General features: G+C 39.9%; 1 protein-coding gene across 3 annotated transcripts in view; it reads left to right on the forward strand.

Annotated features, from left to right (window-relative positions):
* LOC136858075 (pleckstrin homology-like domain family B member 1) overlaps window positions 1-22,489 on the forward strand; it is an 871,560-nt gene that overhangs the window by 664,479 nt on the left and 184,592 nt on the right. For all 3 annotated transcript variants that reach the window (XM_067137338.2, XM_067137337.2, XM_067137339.2), the window contains 2 exons: window positions 81-258; window positions 17,699-17,819. In XM_067137338.2, the coding sequence (XP_066993439.2) occupies window positions 81-258; window positions 17,699-17,819 (299 nt within the window). The remainder of the gene's footprint in view (window positions 1-80; window positions 259-17,698; window positions 17,820-22,489) is intronic.

Here is a 22,489-nt window from a genome sequence, read left to right on the forward strand (position 1 = left end):
TTTATGTTGGCACTGAATGTAGACTTGGTCTTATTACGTTCAAACTCTGTAAAAGTATTCTTCTATGATTTTGCTTTCAGGGAGTCAAGTAATTGAAGAAGAACGTAAGAGAGTACAAGAACTAAAACGACGAGTGCAAGATGAAGTAAGAGCACAGTGGGAGGAACGGAGACAAAGAGAGGCGAACTGTACGAGCCTCAATAGTGTTGGTAGTGATGAAGCCAACAGTCTAACTTCAAGTGACATACCTACTGAAAGGTAAGATAATGAAATATTTGGACTCATTGAGAAGTAGGAATCTGGTTGAGAAAGTATTGCTGAATGGTTCAAACCATTGTGGTATCTTTGAGAAAGTTTTGTTGAATGGTTCAAACCATTATGGTACCTAACTTTAGTAGAATTTTTATAAGTATATTTGTCACGTTCCTCAGTGAAGTATGCTACGAAAGTATCAATCTACCTTTAAACTTATTAACAACTATTAACTTCTATATTAATAATATTTACTTTAGGTAACGCACATACAAGTTTAGTGAAATTTATTGGAAATATATTTTTATGAATTTCCATGTGTTACTACTACTACTACTACTACTACTACTACTACTACTACTACTACTACTACTACTACTACTACTACTACTACCACCACCACCACCACCACCACCACTACTACCACTGCTGCTGCTGCTGCTGCTGCTGCTACCACCCATTTCATTCAAATTTAAGGAAAAAGAAAGAGTGAGCAAGTTTTACTCAGCTGTTCATATTGTGATCATAGCCATGAGATCTCCAGTTTTACGGGGAGTCCAAACCATGGGAACATGACTTTTTTAATTTCAAAAATCCTATGTGCATTGATTGGAATTCAAGCCGTGGCCACCTCAATGATAAATTAATGATGATGATGCCCAGCTGTTACAAATTCATTTAAAATTGAACTGGAAAGTAGAGAGTATTCGCAACTCCCAGCTGGGAATGCAAATGAAAGAACCTTCTTTCTAGATGTGATAAGTATAGGATAAGGAGAAAGCCAGATGTGACCAACAGAAAGGAGAAGTGAAAAGAGAAAAGAGATTAAAGCTGGCAGTGGAAGACACAAAACATAGGACAAAAACAAAGCAGATGAAGAAAAGGAACCCAGTGAGTTCATCTTTTGTAGCTTCCTATGTTCGACTATTTGTATTCATTGTTTCTACCATCTCCATTTCTTTGAACACATTTGAGTTTCTTGTCCCTTCTGTGTTTGTTCTGTGCTCATTGTCTTCTACCACAAGTTTTAGGAATTATTTTTCTCTCCTTTTTATTGTATACAGAGTGATTCAAAATAACACTGACAATGCTTAATATGTTGTGCAGGATGGCAAGAGGGAACCTGTGTCTGGAAATGCGTCACACAAATATTCCTTGAAAGGAAAACAAGTAAGGTTCCACCTAATTCAATACCTCAGTTGTTTTCCTTTGAAAGAATATTGGTATGACACACAGCCTAAATACCAATATAGTTGGTCCATTATTGGACATTATAAATTTACCAGCTAACTCATTCCTGGTTGCCAGCGTTTCGCCCCAGTTTGCTAAGTTGGGCTCATCAGTTGGTAAATAGCACACCTACCAAAACGCATGGCTAGTGCATACCATAGAGGCCACTGCATAGACTACTTGGAGCCACCGGCAGTGCCAATGCACTATGAGAGACTTTGTCTCGTTTTCAAAAATGAATGCCTGCCTGGCCATCAGATGATGTTGATTTCCATAGGGAACTTGAAATATTTGTTCCGAATGAGTTCTTTCATCTTCTTATTTGGTTCTACAGCCGGGTTCCAGCCTTGACCGCCTCAACAACATGCGTCCAGGTGCCCCGATCCTCTGCTTTTGTCCTCCATCCTCTGACTCCAGCTCCCCTTAGATCCTTCTCCACTTCATCCAGCCATCTCAGTGGGGGTCCACTCTTCTGGTGCCATAAGGTTCTGTAAATTTCACCTTCCTACAAGGATCATTTTCGTCCTTTCTATGCACATGCCCAAGCCATCCCACTCTTCTTGCTTTGATTTCGCTTACAGTATCACGTTCCTTGAACAGTAGGTATAGTTCATGGTTGTACCTTGCATGCCAGCATCCGTGATCATTGACTGCTCCATAAATCTTCCGTAAGATCTTCCTCTCAAATATGGCCAATCTGCTCTTGTCAGTTGTCCCAAAAGCCCAAGTTTCAGGGACATTCCATGTTTCAAATCGTAGCCATTTATCCTTGCAGGGTTGTCTATATTCAATCCGTCCAGCTTTTGTTTGTTGAGAGGATTCATAACAATTTCTTTTTTACGGGGTGGGGCTGTTAACCCTACACCCAACCCCCAACCTCGAGGACCAGGGAACCTTCTGTTAGGGTTACCATACCTTAGCCAAGAAGGCCCCATTTTAAGGCGCCGGGCATTCGCCTTCACCCATCTCCATACGGGGTATGATTTTCTGGTTGCGTAGGCAGGTAAACCTACCAATTAGAGCATTTCCCAGTATTTTCCAGAGGCACCTGCTTGGCACAGGCAACTCCACTGGGACTCAGTAACCAGCCATTCACCCTTACCATTTTCCCGGGCTTGGGACCGGCACAGAGTTTAGCCTTTGGTTGGGATAGTTGGTCCGTTATTGGACATTATAAATTTACCAGCTAACTCATTCCTGGTTGCCAGCGTTTCACCAGGAATGAGTTAGCTGGTAAATTTATAATGTACAATAACGACCCAACTATATTGGTATTATAAATTTACACATTCGGAACAAATATTTCAGGTTCCCTATGTGAATCAACATCTTTATCGTTTATCTTATAACCTAAAGTAAATGAAAAATGAAAAACATGAGATTCATAAATTGTAGTGGAAATGCATGGTTTGGGTGCTATGGGATGTCAAAAGTTTGACAACACTTTGGATGGGCATGCATTCCCTATTTGGTCAAGAAACCTCCACCAACCCAACAAGAACAGTATGAAAGGAGCTTGTATTTTCAACCTCCAACTGTACAGACTTACGTGATAATGCTGCATTGGTTCACGCAGGAGCTTCATTCCCCATATCTTTGACAGTATCTAAAACAAAACGGTCCTTGATCCTATGTATCAGTCTCTGCACAGCTACTGTAGGCTCTTTAATCAAATTGTAGGTTGATAATTTGAACCTCTTTTATAATTTAATGAAGAATGTGATGCTCTGGTTGGGTTGGTGGGGATTTCTTGACAAAATGTGGCACACACTCCCATCACGCTATTCATAACACTGTCAGATTTTGACACCCAGATTGCCCAAGCAGTATATTTCCAGACATAGCTACCCCGTTGAAAAATGATCAGTTTGCCATCTGGCATAACCCTATGTAGAGGGATGTACCCGCCATTGTATGTTTCTGTGGTGGTTTGTAGTGTGATGTGTTGTATGTGAATGAAGATGTGCATTAAGACAAACACACACACATAGCCCCTGTGGTAGAGTAATTAACCAGATGCAGTTAAAATCCCTATCCTGGCCAAGGCCCTTTGTTACTGGAAGGCCATTAATCTGATCATTCACTCAAGGAATACCTCTTGATGTGGGCTAAAAATTGAGTCTAATCATCAATACCATGGCCTTCCTCTACCTCATCCTCCATTGCTGAGTCCTTTATTCTCCTAGGTAATCCATCCTCATCCATTTGCCTCACATGACGTTACCACTGAAACCATTTTATACATTTTTTCTAATTTAACATTTATCTCCTCATTTAGAGTACCTTCCTGTCATTGTCCTCGGCCTGCAATCATTCTTGCTGCTTTCATGTGTGTTACTTCTAATTAATAAATGAGATATACTGAGTCTACCCAGCTTTCATTTCCATACAGCAAAGTCGGTCTAAAATCAGATCAGTGTAAAGATATTATGGAAACAAATGGAGAGTAATTATATACCAAGTAAGAACACATGGATAGAGTGCCAGAACATGAGGGAGGAGAAAGAGAGAAGTCTGCTGGCTACTGCCTTTCTGCCATATGTCAAAAAAGTGACAGACCAGATTGGGAAGATACTGAGAGCACATGACATGAAGACCATTTACAGTTCAACAACCAAAATTCAGGACCTAGTACCCTCATCCATGAAGGACAAGCAGCTCACACACACAGCTGCAGGAGTCTACAGAATACCATGTAGCTGTAGTCAGATGTTCATAGGTAGAATGAAGAGGAGCATAGCTACAAGACTCAAGGAATACAATCAACACAGCCACCTAGGACAAGCAGAGAGGTTGTATGGGGACTTAGACAGGGTGCGAAATCAGAAAGAAATCGTGGGGGGGGAGGAGGAACATAGGAATCTAACTACTAGTGTTATTTCAGGCAGTATTTTGCAGGGCGGGGGTATAAATTTCCCCTGTAATTTAACTACCCCCTCCCCCAGAAAATGTAAATTTAAGATCTTTTTGTTTGAATTTTGTTGTTATAACAAGAATGATAAGCATTAGAACGTTATTCTAATCAGCTGAGAAGTTTATGAGAGACTTTCACTTTCTTAACAAAGGCCAGGCAAGGCGCGATTTGTCCTGATTTATTCCTTTATTAGTGGAACCTTCGTCTATCAGGGCTAAGTTTTGACTGAACACTGCTTAAGTGAACATTGTCCTATTGGCTACCTATCGGAAACACACCATCCCGAAGAAATACAGGAGAGGTGTAAGCTCGAGCTACTTAGAGCAATGACAAAGGAGGGCTTCAAGTAATTTATATTTTTGCCCGTGTTTCAGATGGACTTGTCAGAGTGAAACATGAATAATAGGCTGCAGATCCGGATCACCACTGCTGTGTTTTATTGCTCAAGGTCTGGCAGCCATTTGAATTATTGCTGATGTTTTTATGAAAATATGTACAGTAAAAATCATGAATTTCAGTAATAAATTGTACGTGTTCTACATTTTCCTCATTATTTCATAATGAGAGAATTGCCCCCGGACAATTTTAGTGGGGGGGTGGGAACCTTTGAGATAAAATTGTTGGTGGGGGGAAATCCCTCCCCCCTGTGATTTCGCACCCTGGACTTAGACATACTGTCTACCACACCACACGTGCCACACGTGTCTGCAATGGCAAACAATAGAAATATACAAACACACCAACATCTCCAATCGGAAACAAGAACTGGAATATCGTAACAAAGCCTGGATTCCAGTAGACCTACTGAGGAACACAGAAATAAACAAACTGTGTTTACCCCATTCTATGATGTGAACTGTGCAGGGAACAAACAGTGATCAGGGTGAAAATACAGGGAGCTAGCGAGCTCAGCCTTGGTCCCCTGCTGACCTTTGGACAGAGCGGATCCTTGGGAATACCGAACGTTGTCTTCAGTAAAATGCTGGGAGACTTGTACATAGAATTAAAGGCCAGCCGTGAAAGCCTAAGGAGTTATATCAGATTTAAAGAAAGTTTTCTCTGAGAACTCATGTCTTTCTGACAGAATACTGTTGATTGCAATTGCGAGTTTTCTGCAGTAGCTTTGCTGCACATTGATTCAGTTTCACTTACTATACTACCATCCTGGGAGAATACACATCCTAAGTACTTGAAATGATCCACCTGTTCCAATTTTGTATATGTATATATATTTTTACAATTTGCTTTACGTCGCGCCGACACAGATAGGTCTTACAGCGACAATGGGGTAGGAAAGGGCTAGGAATGGGAAAGAAGCGGCCATGGCCTTGATTTTGTATTTCCTACCTGACTAAGAAATATAAACACTTGCTATTAAAATGGCCACTTAATACAGATGGAGATCAGTTTCTTGCCTGATAAAAAGGGAATAGTAATACTCCCATAAAAGAGAAGTATAATAATATAAATAGAGATACAAATTTTTGGTTCAGTTTTCTTCTGCAGACTATTTGTATTTGTGCTACTGTATATGCAATCTTACTTGGTAAATCATTGTTCTCCATTTGTTTCTGTAATATGTATATCTCTCTCTTGTTAGATGTTCATACCTAAGCATTTACTAGATACAGATTACTTCTTCTGTCAAGTTGATCTATACACTTTATTTGATAATGAAGTTTTTTCCAGAAACAGAAATATTAATTGATTAACGTGTACAGAAAAATGACTTAGAATGTGTGGTACCTACTTGGAACAGTTGCTGTTGTTGAGAAGATTGAAATCCAAAATAAGAGACACTAGAAAGAAACTACTCTCACTTTCTCTCTGTTTTTCTTGTTCTCAGTGTCTCTGTGGTGTGGTGTGGTGTGTCTGCTTGTCAGACCCATACCTGGTATCACTGCTTCACTGTACCATGTGGCAAGCTGTTATCTCTCTGATAAACACTTCCTAGGCTCAGTTACATTTTTATTGTAGTACACATCAGCTTGACTGGGATGTGAAATGTGCATGGAAGAAGTGCTAGTTAACAGTGTGCCAGAATGGGACAGTTGTATAGGAAGAAAAATCATCAACCAACATCACTCCGACTTTGCTGCTGTTACATAACATTGTAAACAAACATGCTTTTTTACCTGTCATTCTTAGGCCTACTCTGATAATCTACTCCAATCTACTGCCATGGGACTCTCAACTGGTGGTGGGGGGTTGTGGTTCGTATACAGGGATTAACAAAGTACAAAAAGTATGACCACATGTACCTAAAATATAGACCTAAAATGGATCATTGATTCGTTAGAGTATATTCTTTTGAAATGAAAGGGATATCATTTTATTAAATGTAACAAAATGTATTAAATAGTTCAGTAATATCTTGCATGCTGAGATTTACTAAGGGCAGGAGTAATCTTTGTCTTATTTCAAACTTGATTGTGCATTGAAAGAACATTATTTACTCTGCATTATAGCTTAATTTCCAAAATGATCTGACATTTTCCATTTTAAAAAATTATATACATTTTTTTCATGGAAATACTTACAGCAATAGTGAAGTTACATATTTACTTCTTGAACTAGTAGACAGACAGACAGACAGACAGACAGACAGACAGACAGACAGACAGACAGACAGACAGACAGACAGACAGACAGACAGACAGACAGACAGACAGACAGACAGACAGACAGACAGACAGACAGACAGACAGACAGACAGACAGACAGACAGACATTTTAAGTCTGTTGATGTCTGTACAAACTAAGAAACCCAATAATCCTCCATTTGCTGCTGTCACCATGGTCTCTTCTGCTTTGTCACCTGTTACCTTAAAATTATTTAATATTAAATTTAATCATTGTCCCCCTAGGTTTCTTGTCCAATATTGTTCCTATGCTTTGGATTTCATGTAAAACTGGAGGTCCCATGGTTATGATTATAGTATCAATAACTCCCACTCTGCCTCCCTGTGCTTCAGCATTCATGGATCTTGGCCTGCTCAGCTTGAGAGCTTGCAGATTACAAGGTGACACGTGGTCATCACAACAAATCTTCTTGGCTTCCTCGACCAAAGCTACTATCTCACAGTCAGATAGCTTCACAGTTGTTCTCATTCAGGCAGGTAAATTTCCTGGGCAGGAGTCAAACCTTGGGCTTCTGGGTAAGAGATAGGGTAACTGACCTATACTGTAGGGCTGTCATAATATCAACAGTCACTTAAAACTACAAGTTTGCTTTCTTTCAACTAAATCACCAAAGTCAGTTCCTATTCAAACTTCATTCAACACATTTGTCAGTCAATCACCACACATCAGCATTTAGAACTGTTGACCAGATGGCAGATTCCCTATCATTTATTTACCTTGTTTTTATCTTAAATGATTTCAGAAAGTTGGAAATTTATTGACATCTTCCTTGATAAATTATTCCAATCTGTAATTCCTCTTCCTATAAACATTTTCCCCACTTTGTCCTCTTGAATTATAACTTATAAAAACCCCATTCAAATTTATTCATCTACAAATGTCATTTCATGCCACCTCCCTGCTGATAGCTTGGAACATACTGCATAGTTGAACAGCTTGTCTCCTTACTCCCAAGTCTTCTCAGTCCAAAGTTTGCAACATTTTTGTAACACTGTTCTTTGTCGGAGATCACCCAGAACAAATTGTGCTGCTTTCCTTTGGAACTTTTCCACTTTTTCATATCAAGTAATTCTGGTGATGAGTCACCATACACTGGAACCATACTCTAATTGGGGTGTTACTTGTGACTTATACAGTCTCTCCTTATATCCTTAAGTATGTATATTCAGTAGTCAGCCCTAAGGCTGGTTGGATCCTCAACAGCTCCGCCATCAGCTGTCATAGATGGCCTAGGCATCACTGAAGAGGCGTACTAGGGAAATGAGGAGCGAGGTAGTTTCCTGTTGCTTTCCTCACTGAGCCAGAAGTAGCTATTACATATCAGTCTGCCAAGCCCACTGAAATGCATGCACCAACCGACCCTATGAGCAACATTTTCACACCATTCATAGCAGGGACTGGCTGAAGAAGGAATGGCATTGCTAGCATCGCTCATACCTCAGTCACTCTCATATTGTCAAAGCCAAGTATAAGACAGAGGCAGATCAATGAAAGTAACAAAATTACTCTAGCCCATACCAGAAGACATAGTGCACTGTAAACACTAGGTCCTGCCAGCAAAGGCAAATATCCTTAAGTACAACCCCTAAATACCCTCATAACCATATGAAAAGATCTGTAACATTTATTTACCATTTACCATCCTGGTAATATGAGGTTCTTACAGTGATCCCCATGGGGTACTTCCACTCCATCAACACAGTAATTAAAACAGAAAGGACTTTTCTTCTTGGTGAAACTTACAAGATGAAATTTTACTCCTTTTACCATCAAACTGTTGCCTGCTGTCTATCTCATAACATTGTCAAGGTCTTTTTGCAGTCTCTCGCAATCCTGTATCTTATACTCCATACAGTGCAACATCATCCACAAAAAGCCTTAACTGTGAATCCTGTTCTATACTAATATCATTTATATACTGTATATATATTAAGTGCTCAGCCCAGAGGCTGATCTGGACCTCGACAGCTCAGCCATCAGCCGTTAGGTGGCCCATGCATCACTGAAGAAGCTTACTAAGGAAATGAGGTGTGAGGTAGTTTCCTGTTGTTTTCTTCACTGAGCTGGAAGTTGCTATTACATCTCAGTCTGCCGAGCCCACAACCGACCCTATGCACAACATATTTACATCATTCATAAGAGGGACTGGCTGCATAAGGAATGGCATTACTTGCATCACTCATACCTTGGTCACTTTCATATTGTCAAAGCCAAGGATGTGACTGAGACAGGTCAATGAAAGTAATAAATTTGTTCTAGCCTACACCAGAAGACATAGTGCACTGTAAACACTAGGTCTTGCCAGCAAAGGCATAATATATACTGTATATGTTAGAAAAATAAAGGTCCAATAATACTGCCTGGCAGAACCTCCCCTCTTAATCCTTCACCAGTTCTAATTCTCTGAGATCTGTTTCCTTATATTTAGTGACTCTTTTGTCTTATATAATTTTCCATGATCTGCCCTATCTAAAGCCTTGGATAGGTCAATAGCGATCCAGTCCCATTTTACCTATTGAATCTAAAATATCTGCTATATCATGCTGGCATCCTACAAGTTGAGCCTCACTGGGATAACATTTCCTGAACCCAAATTGCATTCTATCAAACCAGTTAGTAATTTTACCAATATGTGCCATAAAGAATTCTTACCCAGAGATTACATGTAACATATGTGTAGTTGACTGGCCTGTAGTACCTTAATTGATGCCATGGTCATTTCCTTCATACTCCTCGTCCTTTCCTATCGTTGCCACAAGACCTATCTGTGCATGCATATATCTTTTTTTTGGGGGATAGGGGGGTGGGATAAAATTTATGTTACTGTGCATTATGCTTAGCTGATTTCTTCATTAAATTCAATTTTCTGGTAAGTTCCTTCAGTTTCTCCTTACTTCAACAAACATTGTTATTTTTATCTTTTGATACTGCACCTCCTACTTAATATCTTTATTTTCCTATTTTAATATATTGGGTATTTTACCATTCCTTACTACCTTTAACATTACATTTCTGTTTTCACACTCCTCAATAATTACTTTAACCCTGACAGTACCATCCTACAACTTTCTGTTGTATCATTCAGTTTCCTTATAAATTAAAATGATCAAATTTGATAAAAATTGCAAATAATGCCCACTGAAATGGAAAATCAATAATAGGCTTTGAGTGACACATCTTCAAAATGTGTGGTGTAACTAAAGTGACATTTATAGATGTGTTACTGTCAGGGTTATACTCATCCCACAGGCTGTTTACGCTTTTATTGGACTATCACAATTACTTTTTTAGAATTCTGCATGCCTGTTGTATCAAACATACACAGTATTGCCTAATAGTCCTACTTTTACAACCTATCTTTCTATTGTACTTATTTTCATCTATGAGAAATAGTTAAGTGATCACACATAGTGTGTATCACTACTGTTCCTCCATAGAGCTCATTTATTTTATCACCATCACATGTAGAAATGAAATGAAATGAAATGAAATGGCGTATGGCTTTTAGTGCCACGAGTGTCTGAGGACATGTTCGGCTCACCAGGTGCAGGTCTTTCGTTTTGATACCCGTAGGCGACCTGCGTGTCGTGATGAGGATGAAATGATGATGAATACAACACATAACCCAGCCCCCGTGCCAGAGAAATTAACCAATGATGGTTAAAATTCTCAACCCTGCCGGGAATCAAACCCGGGACCCCTGTGACCAAAGGCCAGCACGCTAACCATTTAGCCATGGAGCTGGACATCACTTGTAGAATATTCTCCCCTCTAGTTGGTTCCATCGGTTTCTGATTCAGCTGCTCCCAGATTAACTGATTTACCATTTGTTGGTCATGCTTTCTGTCGTTTGCTTTACCTTCCCAGTTAACATTTAGTAAACTGTGATTACCCACTACATTCACATTCTTTCTGTGTCATTTCCCATATATCTGATTAACTTATCAAATAATTTAGCATCAGCGTCAACCCTTCTGGGTCTGTACACTCCAAAAAACTTCAAGTTTCCTATTGTCTTTAGAGATGAGCCTTACACCTAGAATTTCCTGTTTCTCATCGTAACCTTTTTGTAGCTTACAATTCCTCTTTCACAAGCATGGATACCTCCTCTCCTATCTAGCCTGTCTCTGCAATAAATACTTCAGTTCTGGGAAAAAGTTTACGCATCTATAATATCACTCCTTTTACGATATCTGATAATATATATTAAATTAACAGAGAGGAGTGACTGTGCATGTTAAGGCGCTATGGCTATGGAGCCAAGCTTTGCATTCAGGAGACGAGAGTGGATTTGAGCTACACCGTTGGCTGTTCTGATAATGGTTTTCTGTGGTTTCCCATTTTCAGTTCCAGGCAGATCCATACTCATAGATGACAGCCGATTCCTTCCACCTCCTTACCCAATTTCATTTACCATAATTCATTTCACTAGCTTCTCATCTGAGGATGGTGTCAGGAAGGGCATCCAACCGTAAAACATGCCACATAATTTCATCTCACCTCATCCATGACCCCATATCTGGAAATGCGACTAAGGGGTAATAATAATGGCATGTGGCCTGGGAGGCCTGGTGAAAGTCTTTCGAGTTGATGCCATGTAAGTGACCTGCACATCTGTGAGAATGGGGCCATACCAAAGGTCATATAAATTAACCAATGAAAGTTAAAATCCCCAACCTGACCAGGAATCAAACCTGGGATCTCTTGGACCAAAGGCCTGCATGCTGACTATTTAGCCATGCAGCCAGACACTATGGGGTAGACATAAATATATCTATTAAATTTACTTAATTATATTCCTTTCCTTACAGTACTTCTGTAGTATGCCAATAAATTTATGTCATCCTTATTTGATTTTTGGCTCTCTGTACTCTCATCACTGCTCCCTAGCCCACTCCATTTCCCTTAATGTACCTCCCTATTACTCTTTTAAACAAACCTTCGTAACTTATATGTATCATTACAGTTCAAATGAAGGTATCTCATAGTATCCCACTGATAATAATCTCGGCTACCTTAAACTTCTCCTGTGCTGTAACAACTAGATCCCATACATCCCCAATGATGTTAGTATCTGTTCCTGCTTGCTTTATGCTTTTGGTACCAATGCGGAAAATTACCACTTTCTCCCTCCTTTCCTCCTTCCCTTCTACTTTTCTCAACATCTGTCTTAACATTATTCCTAGATAACACTCTCTCTACCTTGGTTCCCTTTCCTCCACACACTTTCGTTACATGCCTAACAATGGAACCCTCCATGACCAGATCCTCAACCAGAACATTAGATCTCCTACGCTGTTTGACTCCCTTATCTTCCCTGACCAAGCAAGTGGTTGTGCAGTTTGGGTCACATAGCTATCAGCTTGCATTCAGGAGTTAGTGGGTTTGAACTCCACTGTTGGCAGCCTTGAATATGGTTTTCTGTGGTCTCCTATTTTCGTTGTTGTTGTTGCTATTTGCTTTACGTTGCACCGACACAGATATGTCTTATGGCGACGATGGGATGGGAAAGGCCTAGGAATGGGAAGGAAGCAGCCGTGGCCTTAATTAAGGTACAGCCCCAGTATTTACCTGGTGTGAAAATGGGAAACTACGGAAAACCATCTTCAGAGCTGCCGACAGTCGGATTCGAACCCACTATCTCCCGATTACTGGATACTGGCCGCACTTAAGCGACTGCAGCAATCGAGCTCAGTCGTTTCCTATTTTCACACCAGGCAAATGCAGGGGCTGTACCTTAATTAAGGCCATAGTCGCTTCCTTCCCACTCTTAGCCCTTTTCATCCCATCATTGCTATAAGATTTATCTATGTCATTGTGACAGAGCAAATTGTAAAAAAAAAAAAAAAAAAAATGTATCTTCCCTGATGGCTGTAGAATGCACTTCCCTCTGTTTTTTCTCCCTCTAATGACCCTGTTCCACTTCCATCTTCCTATCTTCTACTCTGTGATTCCCTTTCCTATCTTTTTCTTTCCCTTTCCTCTTACCTGCCCCCTCCTGTGTAACACTTCCCTGTTCCCATCTTGCCTCTGTTGTTCTATCAGTAGCGACTCGTGCCAATTTCTCACGGATACCTTAGCCTTCCACTTCCTTCCCCTAAAAACATTTAGTACCAATCCTATGGTGTAGGGGTAACATACCTGCCTCTAACCCAGAGGCCCTGGGTTCAATTCCTGGCCAGGCCAGGAATTTTTACCTGGATCTGAGGGCTGGTTTAAAATACACTCAGCCTATGTGATTACAGTTTAGGAGCTGTTTGACGGTGGGATAGCAGACCTGGTCTGAAAGCCATGAATAACAGCAGAGAGGATTCGTCATGCTGACTACATCACTTTGTAATCTGCAAGCTTTCTTGCTGAGTAGCTGTCACTTGGTAGACCAAGGCCCGTCAGGGCTGTAACACCATGGGGTTTGTTTGTTTTAAAACATTAACTCACCTCTATTCACAACTTCTCCCCTTCCTTACCCTCCCTCTTGCCTACCTGCACATTGTTTGAGGATTACCTACATATCTACAATCATCTTCATTAATTCCATTATGCATTTGGAAATATTATTTACTCATACTTGTATGGCTACAAGTTGCTACAAATAAATTGATTTAAAATCAGAATGAATGCTGTTGATAAGTGTTTAATTGGTGGAATAGAGGTGATATCGTAGGATGGATATCGGGCATTTAGTGTGCGGATGCTCCAATTAATTATTGTTTCATCTTGTCTCATTGTTGTGACTGGCAGTTTGGGAATAGTTTCCCCTTGAGCCCTATGACTTCGATGTCTTCTAGGCTGTATTTTACCCACGAACCTACTGCGCTGGCGTAGCAGGGCGAGAGGTGATACTCCCATGTGGCGCGTCCCAGGTGGCGGATTGGGGGGTCCTAACCGGCTTGCCGGCGGACTTGAGGGAAATAAAATACCTTTCACGGACCGAACACACAACCCCCTGTGGGTAGGGGATGCAGACGAAGAATTCACCCACGGTATCCCCTGCCTGTTGTAAAAGGCAACTAAAAGGGGTGACCAAGGGATCAAATTAGAACCATGAAAATACTTGTGATTAGAACCACGATGCGGGCAACACCATGGGTCACTTTTACTTGCTCGTAGTAACACTATATTGGGTACCAAATAGGTTTGTGATTAGTAGCAAACGAGAGCGTGACGGCTTTTAGAGTACCTGTGATTAGTAGCACTATATGAGCGACACCATGGGATGAGGAAATCCATGGTTCTGACTTACCTATGATTAGTACCCACTATATGAGGAACACCATGGGATAGTAGGAGTCCCTGTGGTTAGTACCCTTATGTGATGAACACCATAGGTTTGTGTTGCCTTAAATGGTACCACAATGTGTGAAATGGTGTAGGTCTGTAATACATGTGCAAATTTCATTACCTGTGAGTAGTACCATAACGTGTGGAATACCGCGAGTCTACGCTACTCTTGATTAGTACCGCACCATGACAAATACCATGGTTCTAGTTTCCTAGCGATAAGGACCATTGTGAGGGGCCGCTGACTTGGATTTTGGACCCTTTTCGACTACAAGTATCATCGATTCAGTATTGTGCTATAGAAGCAGTCCCTTGGTCAATAATACTATTGTTCTATGCCAGCTTCTGTGCATGTGAGGCGCTGTGGGTTGGTTCCACTGATCGTTTTAAATTCATATCCATCCATTTATTCCTCGTCCTCACGTTTTGAATTGTGTTCAGTGGATGTTTTTGGGCTTTTAATTTGTCATTTCATACCATTAGGGGCCGATGACCTAGATGATAGGCCCCTTTAAACAACAAGCATTATCATCATCATCATTTTCATCATCACCTGTATTTATCCTTGTAATATGGGATGGTTGGCACATCACCCTTCTTCTCTTCATCTATTTCTTGAAGTTGTGTGCTCCTGTACCAGACATCATTTCTGTATTTACTTCTATTCCTTACGACCTTTGAAGCACTATTGCAAAGAATTTGATTGGCATTCTTTGTCATTGTCAGCAACCACAAGTGTTTGAGGAAAAATAATTAAACAAAACAACACACAATTATAGCAGTTTGGATCCATCTAGTTGCTGGTCTCCCTAAAATGTATTTCATGCTGTTTCTCACAATATTTTTCTGAATTAACCCTCAACTTTATTTTTATTTTATAATATGACTGGCAATGTTCGACTCATTGGTTGAATGGTCAGCGTATTGCCCTTCGGTTCAGATGGTCCCGAGTTCGATTCCCGGCTGGGTCAGGGATTTTAATCGCTTCTGATTACTTCTTCTGGCTCGGGGACTGGGTGTTTGTGTATGTCCCAACACCTGCTCTTCATATTCATACAACACACAGAAACAAGCAATAGTAATTACATCCCTCCATATAGGGTTGGCGTCAGGAAGAGCATCCAGCTGTAAAAACAGAGCTAAATCCACATGTGCGATGTAGTTCGCACACGCGACCCTACAGGTGTGGGAAAAGCGGTAGAAAAAGAAGAAAAATATGACTGACAACATGATGCATATATTGAACAAGCAAGTAAGAGAAATTTTATCTGTGATAGTTCTCAGAAGGGAGATATCAAAATATGTTCTCTATACTCACAAATGATGTTGAAGGCACAGATATTCAAAATATTCTGTCTCGTGAAGTTTATCCTGTGCAGAATATAAACAAGGGAAACAGGTATGAACAATTATCATTCTCCAGTTTGACAATTTGAGACTAAGGCCGCGTGCACACCGAGCGCGCTTCGCATAGTGTGTCGCATGTTGCTCAACGCTAAGCGTCACGCTAAGCATAACCAGTGCTTTGTTCCTAAGCCAGGTGTTCACACCGTCCGCGCTCTGCTGCGCTGAACGCCTACCTTACAGCTAAGCGAAGCGCCAGACAACGCGCAGTGTTGGTTAATTGCTTAGCGTTACCTAGCTTGTTCTGAAGCTATGGAAGAAGAAATTATTCATGCAGTGTTTCAAAGAGAAAAAATATTGAACCCAAGACACAAAAACTATAAAAATGTAACTGTTTTGCAAAATTAGTGGACTTACGTATCTACAACAGTTTTATCGCATTCCTACAGTAAACACATACAGTAATATTACTTCTACTGTCACACTTTACTGGGCTTAACATTGTGACAGGATAAAATTGCATATGTATTTTAGGTCATAAGTGTCCGAGGAGAAGTTCGGCTTGCCAGGTGCAGGTCTTTTGAGTTGACGCCCGTAGGTGACCTGCATCGTGATGAGGATGAAATGATTATGAATACACACATACACCCAGCCCCCGTGCCAATGGAATTTACTAATTATGATTACAATTCCGACTCTGCCGGGAATCAAACCCGGGACTCCTGTGACCAAAGGCCAGTACGGTAACCATTTACCCATGCAGCCGGACACTTTGTGATAAAGTGCACAGAATCTATAATTTTGCAAATGGAGGGTGGTAACATGAAGAATATCACTCTGCAGGCCAGGAATGGGTTTGGAAGTAAATATGATATTTGTCACACATTTAATTCACTTTTGTAACGATGATAAATTGTGTATGCTAATTGTAACAGTATTGTAAAATACTATTTATAATTATTATATGAAGAGCGTGATTTAGCCGGAAATTTAATTTCCACGTGTTTGCTGCACGGTGCTCCTGGACAATTGGGAAAATCGAATTTCTCCCAATGCTTCTCTGCTACTTGTCGCCACATTTCAGTTGTAGGGTTTGGAAGGTCAAAGGTATTTTTTGTCATTCTTAAGTAATCATAAAATTTATCGCAATAAAGTCTTGCATCTCTGTACAAACGATGGAATTCTACGAAAGTAATTCGTTCTTCATTAAATTCATGAATCCACTTTCGATTCTTCTTTTTAATTTTTAATTTTAGGTAACTGTTATCCATCAGTAAACTGTTTTTAGTGTACTTGGATATCGGCATTAGTTTGTGACGACCCTAAAACGCCTCGCGCCAATCTAAGCTGAGAGCACGGCGTAGAGTTTTCGGTGTGAACAGCAAGCACGCCTTGCGCTATGCATAGCATTTCACGCTACACGTGACACACTATGCGAAGCGCGCTCGGTGTGCACGCGGCCTAAGAGTTTTTAAATGTCTTGGAGCTAGACCTCTATTCTATATCCTCATATTTAATTTTGGCACTTCTTCAGCCCAAGTTATAAAATTGATTTTGCCAATACCATATCACTCACTTATGGGAATTTAAGGACTGCCCTTTATAATTTAAATGTCAGGCAAATCTACATACATTTACACAACTTTTCCAGTAGTATAGAACTTTCCATATATACAGTGATGTGCATAGTTCAGATTTTAAAATTTCACATTTTATGCTATGAAGAGTTAATTAATTCTTCACATTCTCTTTGTCATTTCCCCTCCTTGGCTTAGAACTGTGTTTGATATATCACATGATTTAGTTACTTTGACTTCTTGTACAAGATGAGCAGGTTGCTCACTGCTACCCCTAAATGCTGTATTAATGGACATTTGATATACAAGAATGTGAAGTGGTAGGCATGGAATGTATTTATGATTATTTCAGCACATCAATTTAATTTTTACCAAGTTCAAGTCCCATTTTTATGACAGACGTGAAATGGGAGATTATTGTGATACAGAAATTGATAGAGTGTATGTTTGTTTCCAGTGCTTCTAGTGATGATGCCTTGGAGAAGCGAAGTTCTGTTCCAGCAACGATCTCCAACAGCGGCGGTGGCACTGACGAGAAGAACGATACCGAAACAATCAACGAAGAAAACCAGGACATGGTAAGTGATCATCTGGTTTGAATAGAATAATATATCCAGCTGTAAAGTTTCAAGATTATGCAGTGTATTCTTCCCTCTCTCCAACCCCTAAAAATAGTAACTCTGCTGTTATTATAATTTGATATGCTCAAGTTATAAAATTGATTTTATCAATACCATATATACCATATATACAATATGAGAATTTAAATTGACTGCCCTTTATAATTTAAATGTCAGGCAAAGAAACCTTTTGGATACTGGTGTCCAAAGATTTTGATAGAATGTTATTCTGTAAATGAAGTTTTTTATATACATTGACCACTAAACAAGAGTTTGGCAAGGTCAAGTGAGGCACTTACAGTGAGCTGACAGGAAGGACAAGCTGTATTCCCCCTGAACCCTACTGGCCACTCCCACTGGAGAGAGCCACTTTTCTCTTCAACAAGAAGGAATTATGAAACTGCATCATTATCATAAAATTTAAAAAAAAAGAATAAGGAAAGAAATGAAAAGAAGGCAATGATTTTCCTTTTCTTACCTTGATGTTATGGCAGCTGCTGAAAATGATTTCCATTTTTGTTTATGCAAACCCAGCATCTTTGATGGAAATTCTGTAACATGCATTGTGATTCGTCTTTCTGTTGTTTCATTTATCACTCTCTTTAGTTTTCCAGGGCTTCAGTTGTACATGAATTGTTCTGATAGACTTTCTATTTCAAATTTCCCCATAAATAAAAATCACATGATCTCAAGCAGTAGCGAATGATATCTGCAGAATGATCCTCCTGCTGTTCTTCTCTCCACAACGTACTGAGTAATAGTAAACCATGATGGATAATTTTTTACTGTGGACTTTATAATCACAATCACCGAGTGCAACAAGTAAATCACATTTTCTCACTAGCTCAGTACAGAGCTCAACTAGTAGCTGAGCCTTACAGGACAGAGGATGCAACAAAGAAGCTGTTGTTGTCTCTTGTCAGGTAGCTCCTTTCTCATCCTTTGGTGTGCCATAAACTCTTGTTTGGTAGTAGCTGTACTGATGAACTATTGATTGCTTCTTATGTTTACATTCTTAAGGAGTGTTTGATTCTCCTTTTCATTCTGTATTTTATCCACACCCAAAATATTCATTTTTTAATCTTTAAAATTGTATATTGGGTTATCTGCTTGTATTGCTTGAATTAATTCAGGAACTACACTTCCTGGAATTTAAACCTTTGCCTTGCCTGTGGTCACTGAACAGCTAGCCTTTGGCCACAGGTGTCCCGGGTTCGATTCTCAGCAGGGTCGGGAATTTTAACCATATGTGGTTAATTTCGCTGGCACGGGGGCTGGATGTGTGTGCCGTCTTCATCATAATTTCATCCTCATCACTATACGCAGGTCGCCTATGCCCATCAAATCAAAAGACTTGCATCTCGCGAGCCAAACTTGTCCTCGGACACTCCTGACATTAAAAGCCATATGCCATTTCATTTTACTGAGCAGCTACTTTTTTTGTGCAAGGAGTTTTGTATCATAAGTTTGTACGATCTAAGTAGTTTAGAGAGAAATTATTTTAGAGAGAAAAACACTCGTACCATATTAGGATAAGGCTGTTGAAACTAATAGTGAATAACATTGCCGGGCTGAGTAGCTTAGATGGTTGCGGCGCTGGCTTTCTGAGCCCAGGTTAGCAGGTTCAATCCTGGCTCATTCCAGTCGTATTTGAAGGTGCTCAAATACGTCAGCCCCAGTAGATTTACTGTCATGTAAAAGAACTCCTGCAGGACAGAATTCTGACACCTTGGTGTCTCCGAAAACCAGTGGAACATAAAAGCAAATAATATTACTTACTTACTGTTTAATTACTAATTACTATCAATCAATCTCTAATTTCTGCAGCTCTTAATTGATTGCTCTCATTTTCGGTATTTCATTTTGAACACATGTTATTAGCTAGTGCATTAATGTATAAAACATTAAGTATGGAGCTGGCATGTTATAAGTAGGGTACTGCTGGCAGTTGTAGCAGTAATCATGGTCTTTGGTGCTGTTAATTTGATTTTTACAGTGTTTACATAACATTTGAAATAATATACTACATTTGCCTCTGTGTGTTTGTTGAGATATTTGGATTTCTTGATGGGCTTGGTTGATCTCAATATTCCCCAGTCTGTGAAGAATTTGATCTTTTCTCTGAATGTGAATACTTATTCCCCCTTCTAGATAGTTAATTATGTTATACTTTCCCCAACAATATAATCTGCAGGAACATTTATGAAACTCTCTGAGTATAAGAGACAGCTTTCTTTCATGGAATTTTTTTTCCGTCATGTTTAAAATATAATGATTTAACTACTGTTAACTAAATACTAGCAGAAATGTTTTATTCTTCCTTTTAGTTTCTTTTGTAACCTATACTGGTACTGGTATACAGAATTTCCTCTTTAAACACAACTTATGTTTTACCTCAGTGATAGACTAATGGGCTGTAGTGGTGCCACTTCAATGCCCTCTGTGTTTACTGTATCAGTTGATATTGCAATTAGTGATGTCTATGGGCTGCTGCAGCTGTGCTGTCTGCTTCTGTCCAAGTTGGCCAGTATTAATATTCATAAAAATACTATCTGGCTTACAGCCCACATGTAGCTCACCTTCTTGGAGATCAAACGAGCATCCACCCTCTTGTTCCACTGGCCAGGTGCTAGTAAATATTTCTTAAGCACCAGACAGTCTCATTATATGTCTCAACTGCCGGTGCTATTTTGATCTTAGCTTATGTAATGGGAGATACACCATCAATTTGAAGTGTGTGTTAAATTTAGGTATATAAAATTTGCATCTGGATATTGGTGACATATTAGTTACACACCTCTCAAGTTTCTGTAAAAGTGAGATTATCTGGCACTCTACGGAGAAAGAGCTAGCAAATTCTATCCAAGCACTGATACCACACTATATAAGAATATTAGTGCCTTCTTCCAGCATTAGTTTACTGAACATAAGTTAACCTAGAACCTGGACTTGAAGCATATCGCCTACTACTACTACTACTACTACTACTACTACTAAAATGTTTTCATTCCTTCCCTGAAGGGGGAGGCAGGCCTCTTAGATGGTAACGATCTCTCAGGCCTATACTAGGAACTGTCCCGGCATTCACCTTAGTGCAGGAGAATGGTAAACCATGGAAAACTATTCTCAGGACAGCCGACGGTTGGAGCCAGCCGTGAGGTCTAGCCCTTTCCTGTCTCCTGAATGTAGAGGCGTAGAGCCGTGGTTCTCAGTTGTCCGGTCGGAGTGCAAAGCTGTTTGACCACGGACCAGCTGTGGCCACTTGTGGGCCGAGAACCACTCTGCAGCCACCGACTGCATATCACCCCCCATCTTGCAAACTAATGGAAGTGCAAATTGTCAATTTATCAGGAGAACTGAAACAAGTTGTTCCTGTAAAAAAACATTTTTATTTCTTTTATTCTGATGTAAATGCATGATAAAGGGTATACTCATTCACTATAGGGAAATGAATCAGTCTTATTATGACGTTATGGATATTGGTCATGGATTGTCTGCAAAGTTTGGAACATATGGAAATTCTAGACAAACAGCTACCTTACTATCTTACTGCATATTTGGGTTGTTTACATTGAGGTGAAATCTTTGTAAGTGTAGCTGGGATAAAAACATATTTCTTGACCATTGATCATTCGAAGCATTTACTCGTAAGTTCAAGCGTGGAGTGATACATCAGAATTTGATGTGTCATATGTGTCAAAACTTGAAGAATTCCTGAACTTCAATTTCTTTCCTCTCCAGTACTTCCAAAGACATCATAGTTATCCCAATGATTTTCTTAAAATTAAACATATATTTCTTCAATTGCTCCTGTAGGGCGTCTTTTCAGCAAATGCAAAGACATACTTTCCTCCAAAGAGGTCTAGGCTTAGCAATGGAAATTTTTTTTTTTTTGCTAGGGGCTTTACGTCACACCGACACAGATAGGTCTTATGGTGACGATGGGATAGGAAAGGCCTAGGAGTTGGAAGGAAGCGGCCGTGGCCTTAATTAAGGTACAGCCACAGCATTTGCCTGGCATGAAAATGGGAAACTACGGAAAACCATTTTCAGGGCTGCCGATAGTGGGATTCGAACCTACTATCTCCCGGATGCAAGCTCACAGCCGCGCGCCTCTACGCGCACGGCCAACTCGCCCGGTAGCAATGGAAATTTTAAGAACCAATTATTTTATTTGTAAAGTAAATGACAAATTATTTGGAATGCTGAAAGTTGTTAACTAAAATAAAAAGATGGGAAAAGATCATTTTGAAAGTTCCAAGTTATCATGCTTAGTCTCACGTAGTGATGATGGCAACTTAATGTCTCTATGCTAAAGAAGACACGCAAAATGAAGTAATACCTTTTACCTTGGAAACATTGGTATTATTCCAGCCCCATGCGATAAAATGTTATCAGTGATTCCTTTAAGACTGGTGCTCTGTAAAGAGACATTGAGCAGGTGATTGAGGTTGACACAGAAAAGAGATATACTTATGAACTGTGTATCTCATATTTAAGTAAATAGTATGACATCCGACTTGAGCATTGGTCAGTTAAAGGATTTTTATTTGGTAGCAGGGGAGGTACTACAAAATACACCTGGAATATGTTGAAAGGGTTAGGTATCCCCAGAAATACACTCAACA

Source organism: Anabrus simplex, chromosome 1 (genome assembly GCF_040414725.1).
Source record: "Anabrus simplex isolate iqAnaSimp1 chromosome 1, ASM4041472v1, whole genome shotgun sequence".
Classification (NCBI taxonomy): Eukaryota; Metazoa; Arthropoda; class Insecta; order Orthoptera; family Tettigoniidae; genus Anabrus; species Anabrus simplex.